The sequence below is a fragment of the Lutra lutra genome, chromosome 4, assembly GCF_902655055.1.
Source record: "Lutra lutra chromosome 4, mLutLut1.2, whole genome shotgun sequence".
Lineage (NCBI taxonomy): Eukaryota > Metazoa > Chordata > Mammalia > Carnivora > Mustelidae > Lutra > Lutra lutra.
This window is the reverse complement of record NC_062281.1, coordinates 4,688,699-4,714,162: the sequence shown is the minus strand read 5'-3', so window position 1 is coordinate 4,714,162 and position 25,464 is coordinate 4,688,699. Positions and strand designations below refer to the sequence as shown.

The following is a 25,464-nucleotide window of genomic DNA, read 5'->3' as shown; positions in this document are numbered from 1 at the left end:
TGTCACCCTTCACTGAGCGTCCCCTGTGTGTCTGCTGAGTGACTGGGTCAGAGAGCTGAACTTCTGCTCCCAGGGCACAGACTCAACTCTCCCTGCTCCTTCCCCAGGGTGTGCCAAGGAGGGGACAGAAACTTGCAAGGACGGATCCTCTGGCTGCAGCCGTTGGTAGGTGGAGAGTGAGGGTTTGCGTGTCCCTTCGCAAAACTCAGCAGTGTTCTCAGTAAGGATGAAACCCTCCCCTTTGCAGCTCTGGAAAGCTTTGGGGTGCTGGACTCTGACCAAGTTCTGGGTGTTCCGAAAGCAGGAGGCCCTGAGCTTGGGTTGAAATAAATGTCACTCTAAAAAGTGGGCAGCTGGACCAGGAGTCAAGATGGCGGAGAAGTAGCAGCTGAGACGACTTCGGGTAGCAGGAGATCAGCTAAATAGCTTATCTAAAGATTGCAAACACCTACAAATCCAACGGGAGATCGAAGAGAAGAAGAACAGCAATTCTAGAAACAGAAAATCAACCACTATCTGAAAGGTAGGACTGGCGGAGAAGTGAATCCAAAGCGACGGAAAGATAGAACGCGGGGGGAGGGGCTGGCTCCCGGCGAGCGGCGGAGCAACGGAGCAAAATCAGGACTTTTAAAAGTCTGTTCCGCTGAGGGACATCGCTCCAGAGGCTTAACTGGGGTGAAGCCCAGGCGGGGTCAGCGCGGCCTCAGGTCCCGCAGGGTCGCAGAAGGATCGGGGGTGTCTGAGTGTCGCAGAGCTTACCGGTATTAGAACGGGGAAGCCGGCTACAGAGACAGAGCCGAGGAGTGACTCTCAGCTCGGGGTTGCCTTGAACCGGTCGCAGGCTCGGTCAGCTCAGAGCGTGGCCGGAGGCCAGGGTGACGGGAGTCATTGGGCGCTGTTCTCTGAGGGCGCACTGAGGAGTGGGGCCCCGGGCTCTCGGCTCCTCCGGGCCGGACACCGGGAGGCCGCAATCTTCATTCCCGCCCTCCGGACTCTACGGAAAGCGCTCAGGGAACAAAAGCTCCCGAAAGCGAACCCGAGCGGATGACTCAGCGCAGCCCCAGGTAAGGGCGGTACAACTCCGCCTGGGGCAAAGACGCTTGAGAATCACTACAACAGGCCCCTCCCCCAGAAGATCAACCGGGAAACCCAACCAGGACCAAGTTCACCTACCAAGGAGTGCAGTTTCAATACCAAGGAGAGCGGCGGAATTCCAGAGGAGAAGAAAGCAAAGCACGGAACTCATGGCTTTCTCCCCATGATTCTTTAGCCTTGCGGTTAATTTAATTTTTTTTTCTTTTTCAATTTTTTTTTCTTCTGCTAAATTTTTTTTAACTTTTACCCTTTTCTTTTTTAATTTTTTTTAACTAGCTTATCTAATATATATATATATTTTTTTTCCTTTTTATATTTTTCTTTATTGGTTTTCTTTTTTTAATTGTTTTATTTTTTCTTTCTGAACCTCTTTTTATCCCCTTTCTCCCCCCTCACGATTTGGGATCTCTTCTGATTTGGCTAAAGCATATTTTCCTGGGGTTGTTGCCACCCTTTTAGTATTTTACTTGCTCCTTCACATACACTTATCTGGACAAAATGACAAGGCAGAAAAATTCACCACAAAAAAAAAGAACAAGAGGCAGTACCAAAGGCTAGGGACCTAACCAATACAGACATTGGTAATATGTCAGATCTAGAGTTCAGAATGACGATTCTCAAGGTTCTAGCTGGGCTCGAAAAAGGCATGGAAGATATTAGAGAAACCCTTCGGGAGATATAAAAGCCCTTTCTGGAGAAATAAAAGAACTAAAATCAAACCAAGTTGAAATAAAAAAAAGCTATTAATGAGGTGCAATCAAAAATGGAGGCTCTGACTGCTAGGATAAATGAGGCAGAAGAAAGAATTAGCGATATAGAAGACCAAATGACAGAATAAAGAAGCTGAGCAAAAGAGGGACAAACAGCTACTGGACCACGAGGGGAAAATTCGAGAGAAAAGTGACACCATAAGACGAAACAACATTAGAATAATTGGGATTCCAGAAGAAGAGGAAACAGAGAGGGGAGCAGAAGGTATATTGGAGAGAATTATTGGAGAGAATTTCCCCAATATGGCAAAGGGAACAAACATCAAAATCCAGGAGGTTCAGAGAACCCCCCTCAAAATCAATAAGAATAGGTCCACACCCCGTCACCTAATAGTAAAATTTACAAGTCTTAGTGACAAAGAAAAGATCCTGAAAGCAGCCCGGGAAAGGAAGTCTGTAACGTACAATGGTAAAAATATTAGATTGGCAGCAGACTTATCCACAGAGACCTGGCAGGCCAGAAAGAGCTGGCATGATATATTCAGAGTACTAAATGAGAAAAACATGCAGCCAAGAATACTATATCCAGCTAGGCTATCATTGAAAATAGAAGGAGAGATTAAAAGCTTCCAGGACAAACAAAAACTGAAAGAATTTGCAAATACCAAACCAGCTCTACAGGAAATATTGAAAGGGGTCCTCTAAGCAAAGAGAGACCCTAAAAGTAGTAGATCAGAAAGAAACAGAGACAATATACAATAACAGTCACCTTACAGGCAATATTATGGCACTAAATTCATATCTCTCAATACTTACCCTAAATGTTAATGGGCTAAATGCCCCAATCAAAAGACACAGGGTATCAGAATGGATCAAAAAACAAAGCCCATCTATATGTTGCCTACAAGAAACTCATCTTAAACCCGAAGACACCTCCAGGTTTAAAGTGAGGGGGTGGAAAAGAATTTACCATGCTAATGGACATCAGAAGAAAGCAGGAGTGGCAATCCTTATATCAGATCAATTAGATTTTAAGCCAAAGACTATAATAAGAGATGAGGAAGGACACTATATCATACTCAAAGGAACTGTCCAACAAGAAGATCTAACAATTTTAAATATCTATGCCCCTAACGTGGGAGCAGCCAACTATATGAACCTAATAATAACAAAATCAAAGAAACACATCGGCAATAATACAATAATAGTAGGGGACTTTAACACTCCCCTCACTGAAATGGACAGCTCATCCAAGCAAAAGATCAACAAGGAAATAAAGGCCTTAAATGACACGCTGGACCAGATGGACATCACAGATATATTCAGAACATTTCATCCCAAAGCAACAGAATACACATTCTTCTCTAGTGCACATGGAACATTCTCCAGAATAGATCACATTCTTGGTCCTAAATCAGGTCTCAACCGGTATCAAAAGATTGGAATCATTCCCTGCATATTTTCAGACCACAATGCTCTGAAGCTAGAACTCAATCACAAGAGGAAATTTGGAAAGAACCCAAATACATGGAGACTAAACAGCATCCTTCTAAAGAATGAATGGGTCAACCAGGAAATTAAAGAAGAATTGAAAAAATTCATGGAAACAAATGATAATGAAAACACAACGGTTCAAAATCTGTGGGACACAACAAAGGCAGTCCTGAGAGGAAAATATATAGTGGTACAAGCCTTTCTCAAGAAACAAGAAAGGTCTCAGGTACACAACCTAACACTACACCTAAAGGAGCTGGAGAAAGAACAAGAAAGATACCCTAAGCCCAGCAGGAGAAGAGAAATCATAAAGATCAGAGCAGAAATTAATGAAATAGAAACCAAAAAAACAATAGAACAAATCAACGAAACTAGGAGCTGGTTCTTTGAAAGAATTAATAAGATCGATAAACCCCTGGCCAGACTTATCAAAAAGAAAAGAGAGAGGACCCAAATAAATAAAATCATGAATGAAAGAGGAGAGATCACAACGAACACCAAAGAAATACAGACAATTATAAGAACATACTATGAACAACTCTACACCAACAAATTTGACAATCTGGAAGAAATGGATGCATTCCTAGAGACATATAAACTACCACAACTGAACCAGGAAGAAATACAAAGCCTGAACAGACCCATAACCAGTAAGGAGATTGAAACAGTCATCAAAAATCTCCAAGCAAACAAAAGCCCAGGGCCAGATGGCTTCCCGGGGGAATTCTACCAAACATTTAAAGAAGAAGTAATTCCTATTCTCCTGAAACTGTTCCAAAAAATAGAAATGGAAGGAAAACTTCCAAACTCATTTTATGAGGCCAGCATCACCTTGATCCCAAAACCAGACAAGGATCCCATCAAAAAAGAGAACTACAGACCAATATCCTTGATGAACACCGATGCAAAAATTCTCACCAAAATACTACCCAATAGGATTCAACAGTATATTAAAAGGATTATTCACCAAGACCAAGTGGGATTTATTCCAGGGCTGCAAGGTTGGTTCAACATCCGCGAATCAATCAATGTGATACAACACATTAATAAAAGAAAGAACAAGAACCATATGATACTCTCCATAGATGCTGAAAAAGCATTTGACAAAGTACAGCATCCCTTCCTGATCAAAACTCTTCAAAGTGTAGGGATAGAGGGCACATACCTCAATATTATCAAAGCCATCTATGAAAAACCCACAGCAAATATCATTCTCAATGGAGAAAAACTGAAAGCTTTTCCGCTAAGGTCAGGAACACGACAGGGATGTCCGTTATCACCACTGCTATTCAACATAGTACTAGAAGTCCTAGCCTCAGCAATCAGACAACAAAAGGAAATTAAAGGCATCCAAATCGGCAAAGAAGAAGTCAAAATATCACTCTTTGCAGATGATATGATACTCTATGTGGAAAACCCAAAAGACTCCACTCCAAAACTTCTAGAACTTGTACAGGAATTCAGTGAAGTGTCAGGATATAAAATCAATGCACAGAAATCAGTTGCATTTCTCTACACCAACAACAAGACAGAAGAAAGAGAAATTAAGGAGTCAATCCCATTTGCAATTGCACCCAAAACTATAAGATACCTAGGAATAAACCTAACCAAAGAGACTAAGAATCTATACACAGAAAACTATAAAGTACTCATGAAAGAAATTGAGGAAGACACAAAGAAATGGAATAATGTTCCATGCTCCTGGATTGGAAGAATAAATATTGTGAAAATGTCTATGCTACCTAAAGCAATCTACACATTTAACGCAATTCCTATCAAAGTACCATCCATTTTTTTCAAAGAAATGGAACAAATAATCCTAAAATTTATATGGAACCAGAAAAGACCTCGAATAGCCAAAGGAATATTGAAAAAGAAAGCCAAAGTTGGTGGCATCACAATTCCGGACCTCAAGCTCTATTACAAAGCTGTCATCATCAAGACAGCATGGCACTGGCACAAAAACAGACACATAGATCAATGGAACAGAATAGAGAGCCCAGAAATGGACCCTCAACTCTATGGTCAACTCATCTTCGACAAAGCAGGAAAGAATGTCCAATGGAACAAAGACAGCCTCTTCAATAAATGGTGTTGGGAAAATTGGACAGCCACATGCAGAAAAATGAAATTGGATCATTTCCTTATACCACACATGAAAATAGACTCAAAATGGATGAAGGACCTCAATGTGAGAAAGGAATCCATCAAAATCCTTGAGGAGAACACAGGCAGCAACCTCTTCGACCTCAGCCGCAGCAACATCTTCCTGGGAACATCACCAAAGGCAAGGGAAGCAAGGGCAAAAATGAACTATTGGGATTTTATCAAGATCAAAAGCTTTTGCACAGCAAAGGAAACAGTTAACAAAACCAAAAGACAACTGACAGAATGGGAGAAGATATTTGCAAACGACACATCAGATAAAGGGCTAGTGTCCAAAATCTATAAAGAACTTAACAAACTCAACACCCAAGGAACAAATAATCCAATCAAGAAATAGGCAGAGGACATGAACAGACATTTCTGCAAAAAGACATCCAGATGGCCAACAGACACATGAAAAAGTGCTCCACATCACTCGGCATCAGGGAAATACAAATCAAAACCACAATGAGATATCACCTCACACCAGTCAGAATGGCTAAAATTAACAAGTCAGGAAATGACAGATGCTGGTGAGGATGCGGAGAAAGGGGAACCCTCCTACACTGTTGGTGGGAATGCAAGCTGGTGCAACCACTCTGGAAAACAGCATGGAGGTTCCTCAAAATGTTGAAAATAGAACTACCCTATGACCCAGCAATTGCACTACTGGGTATTTACCCTAAAGATACAAACGTACTGATCCGAAGGGGCACGTGCACCCGAATGTTTAGAGCAGCAATGTCTACAATAGCCAAACTATGGAAAGAACCTAGATGTCCATCTACAGACGAATGGATAAAGAAGATGTGGTATATATACACAATGGAATACTATGCAGCCATCAAAAGAAATGAAATCTTGCCATTTGCGACGACGTGGATGGAACTAGAAGGTATCATGCTTAGTGAAATAAGTCAATTGGAGAAAGACAACTATCATATGATCTCCCTCATATGAGGGAGAGGAGATGCAACATGGGGGGTTAAGGGGGTAGGAGAAGAGTAAATGAAACAAGATGGGATTGGGAGGGAGAGAAACCATAAGTGACTCTTAATCTCACAAAACAAACTGAGGGTTGATGTGGGGAGGGGGCTTGGGGGGGTGGGATTATGGACATTGGGGAAGGTATGTGCTATGGCGAGTGCTGGGAAGTGTGTAAACCTGGTGATTCACAGACCTGTACCCCCGGGGATAAAAATATATTATATGTTTATAAAAAAAATAAATAAATAAAATTAATTAATTAATTAATTAATTTTTTTAAAAAGTGGGCAGCTTAAGGTACCCAGGATGCTTCTCCAAAGAGGGAGGCACTAGGGAAGGTTTGTGGGTAGGTAGACCCCACAGGGCTCAGCATCTCCTGGGGAGACTTTTCAGAACACATGACTGAATACCATCCCCCAGAAATCCAGATTCTGGAGCAGATCTGAGAATTTATAATGTCGGGAGCAAAGTTTCCTTGTAACCTTGGATCCCCTGGCATATCGGGGTTGTACTGAGAAGTAGAATGAGACTTTGTACTCAAACCCTAGGAAAATCTCTCTCTCTCTCTGAGCCTCATTTTTTTGATTTGTTAAAAAAAAAAAAAAGTCAGGTTTGGGCCACAAAAATGTTCCCAGAGGTGAGAATTATGAACTGGGGGTTTAAAAAATATCTGAGACCCCAATCTTTATTTTGGCAAGTAAAGATCTAAAAAACGGCAACAACAACAACAAAAACAAATGCAAATTTACTCCCCACACTCTTTCTCTCATGGATAAGACATTCAAACCCTAAAAGTTAGCCAGACCACAGTCTCGGAGCAAAGGATCGTCCTTTATATGTTCTGTCCTGGCTGTGGCTTTCTGCCCGCCGGGTGTGGACTAGCAAACAGTCGCTCCAGACCATCAGTGGGGACCCCGAGCCCATGACCGCCTGGCTGCCTTTCGGCTCTGATTGGCAGTGACTCTACAGCAGTTCCTGGTCCTTGTTTGCAATGCCCATCGTGGTGCGAATCATTCCTCTCTGCATTTCAACATGTCCTGGACAAGCTTAAATTCCACCTCCTCAGGGAACGGAGCCCTTCCCACATCCTGTTGGCCTCTGGCCCACCCCACAGTGGAGACCAGATTCACCAGCTGGCAGCTCGTCCTGGGCTCCCTCCTGCTGCGGTGTCGAACCCCATCACCATATGATAGCTCCCTGAGGGCACCGACCACCCGAGGGTGCATGGCAGGTGTTGGAAGAAAGGTCTGTTCCAAGTGCTCAGACTCTGCTGGTGCTCCCATGATCTGGAAATTTCCACCCCAACCTCCTCTTACCTGAGGATTTCTATTGATCATCTGAGTTTAGGGCCTAACTCAGGTGTCTCTGGCCCTGTCCTTCACTCACATGCTGGGACTTCGTCCACTCAGTGGATCGAGGGAGCACCAATGACCTCTCAGGGCCACACTACAGGGAGAAAGTGAAGGTCCTGACTATGGCCCTTCACAGCTTCCTTCTCGGCTTCCCTAGATACACCATGCTCTTCTGCGGCTCATGGGAAGCCTTTAGCATCCAAGGATCACAGAAATGCATGTGACACATAGAGTTAATCTGGAAAGCCTTTGCCCCCACCCCGCCATGGTCACCCTGGTGAGGGGGCTCCCTCCCTACTGTGGCTTCCAGACGTCAACACTCCTGAAGAGGTGGGGGAAGGGTAGGATAGAACCGCTGGCTGCCTTGTGCTGAAAAATTTCCAGTAAGCCATGGAGAAGAGAAGAAAAATAAACATATGGAATTTAAAGCCAATTGAGATCTTAGAAGCAAGGAAAATAGCCAGTTCCCGGGGAGCAGGGAGGGCCAGCAGACACTTCTCTACATAAAGCAGATCTGAGTGTTTCCTCTGAGCCAGAGGGACAACAATGTCCTAGGTGGGGGGCCCTGGTCTGAGCACAGATGGCCTCAATGGAGACCCACGTCAAAGGCTATTTGAGGAAGCAGGCGGGCAGCTTCCTGGAACTAAGCCTAATGTGATGACAGGTGAGGGCTCCCCTGCTCTGTGGTCCTGGGGATGGTCCCAGGAGACAAGAAATGGCCAACCAGGCTGCCCCAGAACAGAACTCATGAGTTCTGTGGATCCTTGCCCGCCTACCGCATGTTTGCTGCGAGGACATGGACCAGGACCCTCCTGTTCAGATTCTCCGATGTCCTGGTCTGTAGAAGAGCTGTTCCCAAGGGACCATCAGGGATTTCCCTGAAAGAGAGCCTGATCCAAGGATGCAGGGTGGTTTGTCGGAGAGACAGCAGGGAGGCAGAGACAGCTGCAGCAGCGGGTTATTGGGCAGATCACCACTGCGGGCTGCTTGGGTTCCCTTGGCCTGGGGACGGTCTGAGAGCCATGCAGTGGTCCCTCAGAATGAGTCATCCAGGGCGAGGGAGGCGGACGCCTTCCTCCTGTGCACTCACATCCCACGACAGAGGGTCGCCCTAAGCAGAAACCAGCCGCTTCTAGGCAGGAAGGCCTCTAGGACCCTGGGACAGCCACAAGGCCAAAGCACGGAGAGCACAGGATGGACTTCTGGGACAGGCCCACGCACAGCAGGGACGATGAGGGCCCGGGAGTGCCAAAATGTGGAGAACACCTGCTTTTCAAAGCAGCAAGAGAGACAGTGAGAACTTTCCTGGTTGGGGGCCCTGAAGCCCCTTCTGTCCCTCTGTCCTCCCAGCTACTCACAAGGCCCCTCCAGAGCCCCCCAGGGCCGCAGAAGAGCCTGGTTTAGAATGCCCTGCCGCATTTCTTTATACATATATTTTATTCTTCATTCACTTACTAAATATGCATACTCTATATATTCTATGTACTTATATATTATTATTGTTTATTTTTTTAAGCAGGTTTCATGCCCAACATGGAGCCCAACACTGGGCTTAAAATCACAACCCTGAGTTCAAGACCTGAGCTGAGATCAAGTGTCAGACACTTGACTGAGCCAATAAAATATTTCATTTTATTTTATTTTGTATTTTATTTTTATTTTATTTTTTCTTGCATTTCTTCACTCATGGCTCCAACTTTCTGTAGCTCCTGGTCCAGGCACCGTGAGCACCATGAGCACAAGTCCATCATCACTGCCCCCCACCCCCCCAGAGCCTGCTCACAGGGGGTCGTGCTCCTGGATTCGCATCTCTGAGAGGGGTTCCTGGAGAGGCTGATGAAATCCTCTAAGGGAGTCCTGTCTTCTAAGGCCTCCCTCCAACTCTACCTCCCCCCCACACACACTCTCATGTCTACCATACTAATGTATTCTAAACTGGAAACTATGGAAATACTCAATCGTGCTGATGCTTTCATGCGTTTCCAGAAACGCATCAAGCCCTATGCCTGGAAAAGGGTCAGAACAGACAATGCATTCCCCCCTCTGTCTGCAGACACAGCCACTCCCGAGCCACACCAGGAGCTTAATGTCTCCAAGGCCCCCGGAAGAGGAATGCCCAGACTCTTCTCACTGTCCCACCCCAGCGTCTGAGACATCACTGACCAAAACAGACTTTGGTCTTACCAGGTCATTCTTCTTGAGTTATAAGCCCTTTTTCTTGATCCACTCTTAGCATACATGATGAATGACTTAAAATTCAGGAGCCAAATGCAACGTGAAGAGAAAAAGTGTTCAAGGCCTCAGAGGACTGGATTCTACCCAAGGCTCTGTGGCCCAAGGTTTCTCTCTATGCCTCAGTCTCCCTCTTGACAAGAGTACTATCTTTCAAAACCACTGGGGGGTCATGACATCTAGTCAGTGGGCTGTGATGAGCATTTTTAAAAAATGAAACAGAACAGTAAACACCATGGGGCAATGCGTGTGGTCAGGGTAAATATCCTATCACCACGTGTTTTCCGTTCTATATTTACATATGGACACGCCGAGTCACAAGAAATTGCTATATCCCTGGATGGGAGGATTTCTAGGGTTGCTGACACCGTTTCCACAAGTCCTTGTGTCTCATGTGGTTGTGAGGGTACTCCGAGCAGGTGAGCATGGGAACGGCTCCCGTAGGAGGCCCTCTGCACGGACAGGCCCTGCAGAACAGCTGTCCTCAGACCCTGACCCGCATCCACCCCAGAATTAGCATCGACGTCTGAAGGAGAGAGCAGCTTCAGACCGTGTTTCAAAATCATTGCAATATATTTCTCCGTACATGGAACCTTCCAGCACTTTAGTCCCCAGATCAGAAGCATGTGGCACAGAGGTGATAAAAAGGAAGGGCTAGGTCAGCACATGCCTTGTGAGTCTGGGCCGGGTTAATGACCAAGGAAGGGATGGGTCCTTCATTTAACCAGTCGGTTAGTTGGGACATGAACCCACACTTAGCCCATGATTTCCCCCAGGCCTGCAGTGAATCAGCAGGTCTCTGGACATACTTTAGCAGGGTGAGGCCCCAAGTCTCCCTGTAGCCAACCCTCCCCTTGCTACAATCCCTCCCTACTATGACCCTACATGGATGTGCACATGGAAATGGCCATTTTGGTCTGCCAAAATGTAGAAGACAGAGCTGCCCCAGAGGAGGGCAGGAGAATGCTCACTCACCCTCGTGTGCCTCAGTGGGGCCTGAACCTGAGGCTCTAGGCTCCCCGGAGGAAAATGACTCATCCCAGACCTTCAGGGGTTCACACACAGTTGGATGCCGGAGGTAAGAATGGAATCATCAGGGGCGCCTGGGGGGCTCAGTTGGTTATGCGTCTGCCTTCGGCTCAGGTCATGATCCCCGGGTCCTGGGATGGAGCCCCGCATTGGGATCCCTGCTCGGTGGGAAGCCTGCTTCTCCCTCACCTCTGCCCCTTCCCCCAGCCCGTGCTTTCTCTCTCAAATAAATAAATAAAGTCTTTAAAGAAAAATAGAAAGAGATAAAAAGAAAGGAATCATCTTGAGAACTGAGGAGGAAACTTGGATTTATTGAGCACCTGTTCATGGGGGCGTGTCAGGTACACACAAACACTCAACGCACCTTATTTCCAGGGTGGGCCCTGGAGGCACAGACCTCCCAGCTCTGGCCAGTACCTTGGCCAAAGACCCAGCCTCAGGAAAACACGGCAGTGGTCACGGGATCCTCTTATTTCACAATGAAAGGGAGACCGACGGTGAGAAGCTTGAAGGAGTCCCATCCGTGGCTCAGAAAGCCAGATGAACATGCCTCCTCCACACCCACTTCTCTGTCTTTGGCGAGACACAGGATGCCAGGAAGCCTGGCCAACTCGAGCGCCAAGATTTTGCCTCCGAGAGCCTGAAGCAGTGAGGTGGTGGCTGAGTCGGCTCCCCGAGGACCAATTCTGGGCTCCCCTGAGCACTTCCCACTGGGCAGCGAGGACGTTCTCTCCGTCTGCACGTTCATTCTCCTCCTGCTTCATGTGTCTCTCCTGGAAGTGGCAACCTCTGGGCATGACCAAGAATAAAAACCCTCTGCCTCCTTTTCTCCGTTTCCTTTTGAGGAAAGAGGTAAATCTGGCGAGTGTCTGGTCAGGGTTTCATAGCACCATAAATTTCCTTAGAATGGGCAGCTCTGTGTCACATGGGGGCTGTCAGAAGAACCAAGCAACAACCCAGTGCCCTGTGACCAAGTTCTCCCAGCTTCAGAGGAGAGGGGAAAACTCGCAGAGCATTATTATATGAAATAATAATAACAATAATAATAATAATAATAAACAATAATAATAATATTAATAATAATTTGACCGACCGGCAGTATCTGTTGGTTATAATAATGTTGAGGTCTCTCAAGAAAATAAGACAAAAACAAATGATAAAATCAAGAAAAAAGACGTGGCTGTCATGTTTCAAGACCTCTGGCTTCTTGTCAGTCTCTTAGTTCAAGTTTCAGAAATCCACCACTGCCTCCTGGCATTCTGGAATCTTCTAGGGGCCCTTCACATTAGCAGGCCGGGCAGCGAGGCTGGCGAAGTAGGCACACTGGGAGGGGTCACACTGGCCAGGGGGCCCTGGTGGGCCCGGGGGGCCAGGGCGTCCCACTGGTCCTGTCTCCCCTTGAGGGCCGGGAGCCCCAGGGAGACCGTCTTTTGCATAGCCAGGTTCCCCGGGTTGACCTGGTCCAAGAAGAAACAAAAAACAAAAAGAACAGAAGGTGTTTAGGATCTTTCTGGGGCAGACAAGCCCTGGTCTCATTGCTTCCACCCAGTGTGAGCTCAGGACTACAAACGTCCTCAGAGAAGATACCCCATATAATCAATCTATGTCCTTTTTTGCTTTGGCCACTGGGAAGCCCATTGCTAAGTGCATGGCTAACCCTATTACCTCTCAAGTCTCCATGTTAGAAAATCTGAGTCTCCCTATAAAAGAAACAAACAAAAGGTATATATTCCCCCTTAAAAAGATCTTTAGACATTTCATGAACCCTAAAATTCACGAATGCTTTGGTAGTTGTTATTCAATCTACGGTCTTGCCTCAATCAAGCCCGAGACTGGCAGTGTCACGGACTCCTGGGAGAATCACTGAAGAGCAGTCATTCTCCCAACCTCACGTTCAGACAATTTCCTCTTCTGAAACGGTTTCTCTTCTGCCTCTTAATCTTTTTTTTGGAATTGCCTTATTTAAAAAATATTCTTGGGGCACCTGGCTGGCTCATTCAGGGAAGCACATGAGTCTTGATCTTGTGGTTATAGTTTTGAGCCCCACATTGGATGCAAAGATTACTTAAAAATAAAATCTTTAAAAAATAAAAAAATAAAAGAATAGAAAGTTGTCTTAATATTAGAAGCTATTGGAAAGTAGGCAAGTTGTTAAAAATAAACACTGAATGTGTATTTCTGGTTGACTTCTCTAATGAGAGTAGCAACATACATCTTGTGCAGGAAATTTGGAAAGTCAAGAAGTTATACATACTAAAATTAGAATGACCTATAGGTCTCATATTCGGAAATGACCTCAGGTGATCATATAAACTAGAATTAAATCAAAAGAGGAATAAATGAAACAAGATGGGATTGGGAGGGACACAAACCATAAGTGACTCTTAATCTCACAAAACAAACTGAGGGTTGCTGGGGGGAGGGGGGTTGGGAGAAGGGGGGTGGGGTTATGGATATTGGGGAGGGTATGTGCTATGGTGAGTGCTGTGAAGTGTGTAAACCTGGCGATTCACAGACCTGTACTCCTGGGGATAAAAATAAATGTTTATAAATAAATAAATAAATAAATAAATAAATAATTAAAAAAAAAGAGGAACTTCAGTGTGGTGGAATTTGGTAATAATAAATCAGTCTAATTTCCTCCACTTTCTACTCGTACCCCTTCCTGGGCCATCACGTCGCTGTGCCCCCAAGATCTTTCCATGCGCCCACCTTGTTTGGGTTGTCAAACGCCGAGCCCCACATCCCAGGGAGCCCTCACCACCCCCTGCCATCCGGCCGGCAAGCCCCCACGTACATGCTGAGAAATGGTAATGGGGCATCAACATGTGCGTGGTGGAAAAGAAGACTGCACATTCAGGTGAGTAGAGAAAACGTCGCCATAAACAAAATAAACCTCATTTGTTCTATGAGGCAGTGCATAGGTGAATCCACGAGCACTGGGAAGGAGTCAAGGGACACACAGTTCCCCAGTCTTATTTAACCCCAAGTCCATTTTCCTCAGGACCATTGCACAGGATAACCCTCAACAACTCACGGGCTACACGACAGTTTGCTGAGTACGTCAAGAAGCCGGCGCTTCAGAAAGATTCGATCAAAACAAATCCATGAGCATCTCTCCTCTCAGATAAACCCGGCCTTTCTTCCCAGCTGTCCCCAGGGCGCTTCGATGCGTCACTCCATGGCAGAGGGCCACCCACCCCGAGACTCCGGACACTCTCCCTACCTGGGATGCCAGGCGGGCCCATCTCGCCTCGGAGGCCAACTCCAGGTGCACCTGGGTCCCCTTTGGCTCCTCGCTCACCTGTGAGAGAGAGGTAACCTCTGATGGGAGGGACACAGGCTGAGGGCAGAGGCAGGGAGGGGCCCAGAGAGCAGGAGCAGGGGCAGGGTCAACGCAGGGCCCTGTAGCTTTCCACCTGCCCAGCCTGGCTCACACATCCTGCACACACTGGGACTCGAAGTCCTGCCTGCTCACTGACATACACTCACACTCAGGCGTGCACTCAATCCAGATACACGCCTGTGAGCACCTTCTAAATGCACGCTCAGCGACACAACATGTAAGCCCATATGGGCCCAATTACATGCACAGAAATGCACACTTACACCTATGTTAGCAAATACATATGCGCACTCATATACACAGACACGCTCAAACACGGGCACTCAGGTGTGCACAGCCACACACTCTCTCCCGCGCACACTCACACGCGTCCCTGTGGCCACACACTCTCCCCCAACACACACACGTCCACCTATGTCCACTCATGCTTGCCTACACTTCCCGTGTTCTCGCAGCATTTCATTGGAACTTGTAGGAACTGGGTGATAACAGTAAACAAACTCAACACTCCAGGTCCTACGGGCATGTACAACCACACGTCTGCCCTCAGGAAGCCTCATATCCAGGAAGAGATGAAACAGGGCACCAAGAACATTCTTATTCAAAGCACAACGAGGGTGAGTTACAAGGAAACTCAAGACTATATTTGAGTTAGTACCATACAGACTGGATTAAACTGTCTCAATTTTTTCATCATTCATTTTTTTTTGCCATGTTGTTTCCAGAAATCTCTTTTATGCAACATATATTTTTCTGTGACCTAAATGGAAATTTTGCTAGTTCGTGGGGACTTTAGACCAACCTCATTTATTGCTGTAACTGCCACATGGGGTCAGTTCTGTCCGAGTCTCAGGTTTCCTATGCTTTATGCTTTCTTGTTGACATCTAGGTCATGTATTTTGTTTTATGAACCAAGAGAGATGGGACTTGAGCACAAATTCAAGAAAAAGAATTTTTAGTAGGAGAAACATTACAGGGAATGAATGAATGAATGAATGAATGAATGAATAACTAGTAAGGAAGCAGCAAGTAGAAAGAGGAGGGTATTAGGGACATTCATGTCAATACTCCCCAGTGATGGCCCTGCTGTTGTTGCCCAGAATGCCCATGTCCAGGTGAGACATCTATGTGAGAGCTGGAGCAGTAGCAGCCCTTTTAGCCACAGCTCCAAACCACTGTGTTCAATCCTCAAGCTGGTGTCCAAAGGCCCATGTGCCCGGAGAGGGCACGCCCCACTCCTCAACCAGCTCTAATCTCAGATAGGGAAAGAGGGCATTTTGTGTCTCCCCTGCTCTAGGAGAGAACCAGGAAGTGGGAGGGAGCTGGTTCGCTCTCCTGGCAGAAGCATATTTCTACAAAAATGTCAAGTATGAAATCCTCCTGTACATATGAAAACATTATATGATGCCAAATGCAGAGTGTTACCAAGCTGGAGGGGAGGAGAGTGGGACCAATTATGCACATTTAGCCAGAGCGTGGTTCCTTCCAGCCCTCTTCCGTGCCAAGCACATCTCCTCTGGGTCCCCACTCACCTTTGGGACCCATGGGTCCAGAAGGTCCTTCCAGACCCCCCTGCCCAGGCCGTCCTGGCTCCCCCATGGGGCCCGCCCGGCCTGGAAGCCCATCTTTTCCAGGAGGCCCCGGGGGCCCCGGTCTGCCTTGAGATGATTTCACGTGTGCTGGTGGCCTCTGGGCCAGGAGGTAGGCGAGTCTGGCTGCAGAAGAGGGAAAACAGAGATGCTCATGAAGGAGGGTGATGGACAGGAGACGGGCCGGAACTCACTGTGCAGCTCAGAACTAGGGAGACGGTAAGCAGCGTAGAACACCAGCAAGATCGCCCCCCTCCAGCACAGCCAGCTCGCCTGTCCCAGGGCAGCCTCCAGCGAGCTGCCGACCTCCTTGGGCCTTCACGGCCTTGTCTGCAGAATGGAGGCCATGGAATCACCTGGCAGGCGTGAGGACAAGCAGGCGAGATGAGGCACTAAGACCGTGCTCAGTGGACGCTGGTAGCACCAACCACAGTGTGACTGGCAGCGGGAACAGAAGGAGAAGTTACAGTAATTGTCTGCTGGGAAGGGAAGGCTGGGGCTGAGACCCAGGGGCTTACAGAGCTGTGGAGAGTCACCTTTCTCATCTATACACCGCAGGGCTGGATATGACGTCATCGAGGAACCTTACATGTCTAAAACGGGAAGACTACAGAACCGGCTAAAAACCCAGAGCCCATGACTTCCTACTGCACTGGGAACACTGTGCGCATGTCACGGCCCCCAAGAGACTGGTCACACGAAGTCAGGCCCAGCTCTTCTTCCTGCAGGTGGCTGACTCAGCCCAGAGAGGCTGGGGGCTCGCCCACGGCCCTGGCAATTTGGTGGTAAAGCCAAGACAGAGGAGTCAGGGTCTTCTGAGTGCCCTGGGGTTGGGCTTCCCACGAGCACCATCCTCCTGTCTTCCTGCACGAGACAGCAGGCAGGGTACTGATACCTGAGTGAATGGGTTCACTTCTCTGAGCCCTGATTTCTGCATCCTTAAAGTAGAACTGATGCTTTCTCTTCGAAACGCTGTTTGGAAGAAAGGACTCCGCCCAGCAGATGCTCCATCTGAACTTTTCTCAAAATGCGTCTTGTCTCTGCTCTTGGGTTGGAAACTCCCCAAGGGCAGAAGCCACTTCTGTCTCTGGTAAACTTGAGACTCAGAAAGCAGAGCTCAGAGATGCCCATGGGGGAGACCTTAGGACACCACCTGCCCAGTGACAATTGCCAATCCAGCCCATGGTTGCTTTCCTTTCTTCAACCCATGCCCCCTGCCACCTGTCCCAGGTAGTGATCTTGGGCTCTCCTGTTAGTAGAGAGGGGCCATTCTGACTTGGACAGTCTAAGAGGGCTGGGATGGGGCCTCTTGTCCAATGCTGTGTCCCCAGACCCAACTCACAGTCTGATATACAGTGGGTGCAAAGAACTCCATGAGACATGAGCATATGAGTGAAGGCACCCTCCTGTTTGGTCTATCTGGGTCCTGGAAGAGTTCTGGATGCCTGACCTTCCCTGTCATGAACTGTCCATGACTTTCCTCCCCTAACAGCTTCCAGCACAGAGGAAAGTGGGGACAGCTCCCTCTCAGGAGAAGGTGGTGGGTGAGGGGAGGGATTGCTGCCTACACACAGATCCTGCTCGGGTACCAATCCGATCTTCCCCTTCTGGTAAATCACACGGCATCTCTTCTCCTAACATTCAAACATGCCTCCTGCTCTTTGGGAGCCTTCCATGAGCCCCATTGTGAGTACTTAGGAAACCACCTGACCTATGGCACGTCCCACATGCTGCTGTTACTACTACCGTCTGACCTCGCTCCCTCCCCAAGCACCTGCTATGTACCAGGCTCATGCAAGACTGTGGGATTTAACAGTAAACCAGTACAGTTCGATTCAAAAGAAGCTAGTTCCATGAAAGCACTATTTTTCCCTGCTCCCCTCAGGCCTGAGGGCACAGGATAAATGACCGATGGTTGCAGAGCTGGTTCTGGGGATGGGAGGCATTCAGGCAGAGGTAAAGACATGCTCTGGAGGGGGGTCTGTGTCTCGAGCCTACGCGGTGTTCATTGTGGTTCTGCATGGTTTCTACACGTGAGCTGCCCTCCGCGATCCTTTTCCAAACTGCGCTGGGGATATAGTAAAGGGTGCAGAAGGGACTGCTTCCCAGGCTCTCAAGACACCTTTGTGTGTCCAGCTGGGGTCAAGCCCAGCTACTCACTTTCCAGCTGTTTCTCGAGTTCTTCTTGGATGAGCCGCCGCAGGGTGTCCACGGAGGGGGACTCCCCCTGCAAGGGAGGGAAGGTGGAATTACTTACCTCCCTGATGGCTCCGGAAACCAGGAGGGACACAGGCAACACATAGCACATTATCCTGGTCCCATCCTTATCACACCCTGAACTGCCTCCCTTTGCCTTGGTCACGAAGGTGGCATCCTCCTACTGGACTTGGTGACCGGAGCCCTCTGCTATCACCCTCTCCACGCCCTTCCCACTTCTTAGCTGCAGCTTCTTCCCATAGAAGCCATTTCCCCAGCACTGACTGGAGAGGTCTAGCCCTGCTTCTCTCCCTGCCAAAGCCCCGTCCACTTCTGGGACCCATGGGCCACCTCCTCCACGGAATCATCTTTGATTTCCCTCACCAGCCGCTCGGCCACCCCAGCTCCCCAAGTCTGGTTTTCCTTGCTCCGTTCACCTTGGCCTTACCCAAGTGCCTGACCCTCCTGGTGCCTGATTCACAGACGCTGGTGAGTCTGTGCTGTCTCCGGGCTCACATGGTGACATGCGATTCTTAGAGGAATCTGTGAGAGCAGCCCTCACGCCACCTTGGCCAGACCCCTCCTTCTTGCCTGACTCCTTCAGGGCAGTGTCCCCAGCCTCAAGGGTGAGGGTCTCCCTGTGCTCCTGTCTGCAGCCCCAGCACTGGGGACAGTACCCAGCATGAGAAGGACATGGATTCCCGGTACTACTTCTGCTTTTTTTTTTTTTTTCCCCCTTTTCTGGTCCATTTTCCCACGCTCATCCCAGAACTTCCATCACTACCCACAGCAGCAGGACTAGGAGAACTCAGCGAGGACCCAGGGGCCATGGAAGCGTCCCGCATCCTGCGGTTCCCCCTCCCGGACTTGGCTGGGAGCCAGGTTCCCGAAAGAGACAGAACCGCAGGACCTCAGAGCTGCCAGGGACACTAGAGATCACCCAGACCTTCACTCTTGAGGACAGGAGGGCCCCCAGGGAACCACAGGGCTGCTGAGGGGGAAGGGGAGCTCCCGTGGACCCAGAACCCATCCTCCCAACCACTTCTACCCCAGGTGGCTCTGCTTTTTTCTCATGTCACAGGCTTGTGGAAAACAAGGGTTCTCTCACTAGAATAAACTATGCTCTGAGAAAAAAAAAAAAAAAACACTGAACAAGCCTGTCCTTTCATGCCCCTCCCCACAAGTCTGAGGAATACCAGCATCCTTACCCTCAGTCCTGGAAATCCCGGCTGGCCTGGAGGCCCCGGGGGCCCGGCCAGTCCATTCTCCCCAGGTGGTCCTTGGGGACCCATCAGGCCTGTGTGGCCTTTGTGACCAGGGATTCCAGGGTCCCCAGGCTGGCCTTTCCCACCAGGAGGTCCTTTGTCACCTCTGTTCCCGGGATCTCCCTAAAGGAGGGGAAGAAGCAGCATGTCAGTGAGCAGGGCACCGGCAGGAGCACCCAGTGTAGACAGGCCCGCTGCAGCTCTGCACATCCCCCTGGCCCCCAGGTCCTCTCCTCTGGAGCCCTGGACAGGAGACCTCAGTCCTGGCAAGCCTGTGTCTCCGAGCCAAAACAGGTGAGGACACGGGCTCTGGACACAAAGCCACCTGCCACCGTCACAAAGGTAGTCTGCAGAGGACAAGATGAGAAGTCTGATTTCCAATCCCAGTTTGTGTGGCTTCATGTGTGCACCTCGAGAAGGCTGGCCGCTGAGCCTGACCATCAAGCGGCCCCTCCTCCAGTTTGCTCTGGACGGACACAGCTACTCTTTCGGCAGAGGCTCCCCCACTTAGAGGTGACCTCCTGCTCTCTACTCTTGGCTTTTGTGGGCTCACATGGGATGACACTGACCAGGACTCTCTTCTCCCCATCTCTGACCCAGACTCTGAAGACCCGGATCAATGATTTGTTCACCATGATGACCAATGGACCATCCAGTCCTCTGCCCGATGCGCTCCTGTGGGTGTGACCAGCAAGACTTGGCTGTGGGTGGGTCCAAAGCAGGTGGCCACACTGGTGAGTTCAGGATGTAAGCAGGTAGCAGTGGGGGGAAACGAGAGGGGAAGCAAGATGGTAGCTAGAAATGGGGCATGGCCAGGGACGTGACCCAGGGCCAAGGACAGGGAAGACTGCAGGTATGAAACTATGACCAACCTATCAAGGAGAAACAAATGACAGACAAAGTTTGATATGCCCCGGGGCTTTAACAAAAGGCAAATGCAAATTTATAACACTGGCACCCGCACGGTTCTGCATGCACAGATTCTGGAGGACGAAGGAAAACGTCCTGCGATGGACTCTGGGAAGGGGACGGGGGCCATGATGGGCACCAAGGTAGAGGAGCCCCTGCTTTTCCATTGCATCCGCTTTTTTGCAAAATGCAATGGTTAACTGCAGGTCTGTATTGCTTTTTCAACAATAAATAAACGACAGTGAATTTTTAAAATGAATTTAGCCGGATCTGAGGGACAGTCCTGACTTAAATTTCTCAGATGTGATGCGTTTCATGGGACCTTTGTCATCTCAGTGATCAGGGGTCGGTGATGGTCCTGGTGCTCTGTGCTCCCCAAGTCCAAGGCCCTATCATAGCTGCGGGACAGAACTTCCTATTCATTAAATGTCTCAATATCACTTTGCAGGGGGAGGACTGGTCCCAGACTTCAATGTTCCCAGGAGTGTGAAGGAATGAAGAGCCGTCAGCTCCCTGGCAGTGTTCCACGAAACCACTTAACAATGAGAGGGTGATTCTCCACTTATTGATTAGGTATTAGAGCAGAGATTCTTATTTGTGTTCTGAACTCCCTGGCTGCCAGCCAGAGCTCCCAGGGTCACCTGCATGGCACTGCTGTGGGGGATCCTCAATGCCTTCTCAGCCACACCCCCCTTCCCCATCTCTACCCTCAGGAACCAAGGGCCAGAGTGCAGAGGGATCAAGTCACTCAGAAGGAAGGAGGATACAGAGAGGGTGACAATCTCTGACACTCTGCTTCCAATGCTCTATCTCCTCTGGCCTGCAAGAGAAACCCAGCTCCTCCCCCATCCAACTTGCAAAGAAAGCAGAGATAAATTCTTGGCAGGACCATGGAAAACAAGCCAGGGGTGGAGGGGTGGTGGTGGGGACATTCACGGGGTGCAACAGTGTGAGAGGGGGACGGGGGACGGCTGACCGAATGGAAGGGCGTGGGCCAAGGAGATGTTTAATTCCTCTACAGGGAGCAGCAGCTGTCACAAGTATTGGAGGACACTCCCTCCCCCCACTGGCATTTCTGGAGAAGAAAAAAGAAAACCCAAACCAAAAAAAACTCCCCCTGTTGTTTTTTGGAGGAATGAAATGTAAAGAAAGGCTTCCTGAGTGTGGTGCCAAGGAGATACATTATGGGAAAAATCTGTTCCCTTGTTACCTCCAGTGACAAATCTGGCTCCTGGCAAACTGGCATTTTGGGAGCTGAGCACGTCATGCCCAGGCGCTTGTACAGGGAGAGAGGGAAATCTGTCACAAGTCTCAGAACACTCGCCTTTGAATTGTAATTGCAATGATGTTACTCCTTAAAATAACGTCCAAAAAAAAAGGAAAATAACAACATTCACTACAACCATCCCTTTGTGGGCTAATGATTTTCCAGGGAGCAGCAGACTTGCAAGTTCTCTGGGTTTGGCTGTGGCTCGCTGACCGCCAGCGACAGAGCCCCCTGCAAGGTCACGTTCTGTAACTACCTCCCCACTTACCCTGTCTCCTTTGGGTCCTGGCTCCCCGGGCTTCCCAGGTGCGCCCTGCAAAGAGTCCAAAGGAGGATGGTCATGGAACCAGGGCCATCAATCTGCAACCCTGTGTGCCAGGAAATCAGCCGCTCCCCGCCCCCGGAGCTCCCCTCTGTCTGTCCAGACACGGCAGACCTCACATCCTTCCTCCACTGTGCACCTGGACTTATGGCACCAGCCCTTTCAGGGTTCCTCCTCTGCCTTTTCCAGGATAGATCCCTCTCGCCAAACACACTCAGGAGACCCCACAGGGCGTGGACTTCGATGGGGGCTCATGATAGCCCCTATGGCCTGGGCTACCTCGCCTCCCACTGACTGGAAGGACCTCCGTGACTGCTGCCCCTCCTGGCCTCTGCTGCCCGCCTTCCTGCCGCCTGCAGTGCACTCCCCGCTGTCCTGCACGGAATGTCTTTGCCTCCCAAATGTATATGTTGAAGCCAGAACCCCCAGGGTGACTATAAATTAGTAGGTGGGGTCTTTAGGAGGTACTCAAGAGTAGATAAGGTCCTGAGGGGGGCCCCATGATGGACACAGGGAGACAGGCGTCGAGACCAGGGAACCGGTTAGCCTAATTAGGGAAGGATGGCGTACCGTCTGCGGGCGCCTCGACCTTGGACTTCCCAGCCCCCAGAACCATGGGAAATGTCTGTTTCTCACAACCCAGTCCAGGGTAATTGCATGGCAGTCAAGCCAACTAATCACTATCACTCTGTCCGCGATCAATCCCACCTGCCCTTCAAGCCTCCCCTCCAGGAAGCCCTCCCTGACTACCAGCACCTAAGAACTAGGTACTGCACATGCCTCCCGGAGGGCAGTCACTTTGGGGCTGGAGGACACGGCCTTGTAGCTCCCACTGCTAGGGTACTCCCTCTTTCCTTCTGTGACCCTCCCCGGCTGAACCTCTCTCTATCCCACTTTGCCCCCCAGTGCCTCTGCCACCTCTCTTTGCAGAGCTTTGGTTAATCCCTCTGGCCAGCGTCTGCCACCAGCTGACCTGTAACTCCCGTTGTCCCTGGACGAGGTGGCAGGGGTGTTTCCCCTTGGACAATAAGCATCTGGAAGGCAGGTCCTGTGCTTATCCACCCCTGGGCTCTGCTGTGTCCACCCAAACCCCACCATGCACTCAGTTCAAGAAGACAACTGTGGGGCTTGACATGGGGAGCCCCGACCCCATTCACTGCACCACCTCATGCAGGGGCTGCTCATAGCCCCTGTTTTCACGGGGTTCACAGCCCACAGCCCACAAGCAAGAGATGGGCCCAGCTGATTCTCATAGACAGGCCAGACCCTTTTATGTCTCTAATAGAAATACAACAAGGTGTTTTGGAAGGCCCCGGAGAAGGTGCGTACTGTGTGTTGGGAGGCACAGAGACAGGACCAGGGGCCGTGGTGTGCAAGGGGCAGAAGGAGGCAGGAGCTCACACGGGGGACATGTGGGTCAGCTCGGGGCAGAACACAGGGTCTGCTCCTAGACAGTGGGGAGCTGGTGGTATCTCCCCTCTTGTCAATCCAGGGAGCGGGAGGAGGGAGGTATTGGTGAGTGAGCCAGCGATCTGCCTGTGAGTGGAAAGCCTGGCTGGGATGGGGGCAAACACTTTGCAAACGCACGACCTTTGGATTCGGCTCTCACGGAGTCACCAGCCGCCCTCCCCGAGTTGAGAAAGTAACCCGAAGGCGCAGAGTGAGAAGGGGTCTTCCTCATGCAGGGGGCGTGCGGGCTTGGGAGCAGACAAGGTGGTTAACTAGAGCATTGTTTTCTCCGTGTCCATTCAGTCTTTTGTTTCGCATCAACTGTTTCTGCCTCCTACTCTGTGCTGGGATGTGGGGCTCTGAGCAGCAGAGCGGGGTGCGGGGACACTGCACACTGGGCACCCCTTTGTTTCAGGTCGTGAAGGAAAGTCGAAAGAGGCAACATTTTGGCACAGACCTCAGGATGAGTAGGGTCAGGCACAGAAAGGGGTGGGGAGAGGTGGGAGGGATTTTGGAAAAAAGCGTCCCGGGTGAGTATGAGAGCTCTCAGCACGTTCGTCGGATGGAAGGGCCAGAGTGCCTGGAACCCTCGGCATGTTTGGGGAACAGAAGGGCCAGAGCGCCTGGAGCTCAGAAGCTGAAGGAGGCTGGCGTGGACAGCCAGGGCATCTGGACTCCTGCTGGTGCATGGGAGGGCAGAGGGGAGGCTGGCCTGGGAAGCAGCATGACCTCGTGTGCACTCTGCGAGCAGCTGCAGGCAGGCAAGGACTGTGGGGACGGGAAGAGGTTGGACACAGGGGCCTGTAGGTGGTCACAGCCATCGTGCAGGAGTCAGACAATGGCAGCCTGGATCTGGATCCTCACAGAAGAGAGCCAGATAGAGTGGAGACACTTTGGACAGGCCACTGACAGGACTTGTTGATGGACTGGACCCAGAGCCAGGTAAGTGACAGGCTGTCACGATGGTGCCCGGGACCAGTTGTCTCATCTGCGGGTCCCTGTGTGAAACTAGACAGGATCTTCATGGTGACAGCAGCACACCGAAGAGAGGGTGGGACCCGGCCGAGCCCATGCCTGTCACTGCCCACTCCTGCATCCCCCACAAGAAAGGGTGGTTGAGGGGAAGAGACCGTGCCATACTTGCCTCCTTGCCTGGGACGCCCTTCTCTCCCGACTCTCCCTACGAGACAGAACCAAGTATCAGGTACCAGCTCATTGTCCCCAAGACATTGCCACTCAAGTCATGTTCCAGCAAAGACGACAATCAATGGTCCGGCCAACCAAGGACATCGCAGACAGGCTTCCCTAGTCAGCCTGGGCAGCAGGCAGCCAAAAATGGCCCCAGAGTGGGCGGGGGAGCCACTGGTTCTGGGCTCCTCTTCAACGGGATGGCTGGACTCTACCATGAGGGTCCCCAGGACCCTAGCTTTCAAGAGTGTCTCATTGTGGTGGGGGGTCCTCCCGAGAAGCAGGCTCAGAGTGTGAAATTAGACGCCAGGGACACTGGGCCCTGGAGCTCGCCTGTCCGGGTTCAAACCCTGCTGCAGCCACTGGCTCTGTGACCTTGGACATCCTCCTTATAACTGCCTCAAGCTTGCTGTGCCTCAGTTTCTTCATCTGCAAAATGGGAGTAGAAGCTGTACCTTCCCACAACCTTGTCTGCTATTGCTGTGACCAAAGAACAGGAGCTGGGAGTCTGGAAGTGTGGGTGGCTGGCTGTTGTGTGGCCGAGGGAGGCGGGGATTGGAAGAGGATGCTCGGGCCTCTAGATGGGCCACGGAGAATGGGTTCATGTAAAAAACTGGTGGCCAGAGCCTTGTCTGGCTTGGACTACATGGTAGAAATGGGCCACAGAGAGGTGGCCAGCTGGAGTGGCTGGGCTGGCTGGGTGGTGGGGGCACCCTCGGGGGTCAGAATTAAACTGGAAGAGGTGGACGGAACATGGGTATGCTTCCTACTCTTGCATGGGATGTACCACCCTGAGCCTGGGATCAGGAGCCCACGGTGTGGACTGTGGCATGAAGAATGCACCCGGAACTCGGGGGGACATGTCTGAGTCCCTCAGTGTCCCTCTGCC

The 25,464-nt window shown here is 49.9% G+C and overlaps 1 protein-coding gene across 2 annotated transcripts in view; it reads right to left on the bottom strand.

The window, feature by feature from the left end:
• Positions 1-12,124: 12,124 nt before the first annotated feature.
• COL22A1 (collagen type XXII alpha 1 chain) overlaps positions 12,125-25,464 on the bottom strand; it is a 249,235-nt gene continuing 235,895 nt past the window's right edge. The window contains exons 58-64 of one of the 2 annotated variants that reach the window (XM_047727479.1): positions 24,532-24,567; positions 21,885-21,929; positions 19,384-19,563; positions 18,140-18,206; positions 15,923-16,105; positions 14,271-14,348; positions 12,125-12,501 (exon numbers count right to left, since the gene is read on the bottom strand). In XM_047727479.1, the coding sequence (XP_047583435.1) occupies positions 12,314-12,501; positions 14,271-14,348; positions 15,923-16,105; positions 18,140-18,206; positions 19,384-19,563; positions 21,885-21,929; positions 24,532-24,567 (777 nt within the window). In that variant the 3' untranslated portion in view covers positions 12,125-12,313. Of the gene's footprint in view, positions 12,502-14,270; positions 14,349-15,922; positions 16,106-18,139; positions 18,207-19,383; positions 19,564-21,884; positions 21,930-24,531; positions 24,568-25,464 lie in introns of those variants that run through there. The other variant, XM_047727480.1, reaches the window with a different exon arrangement.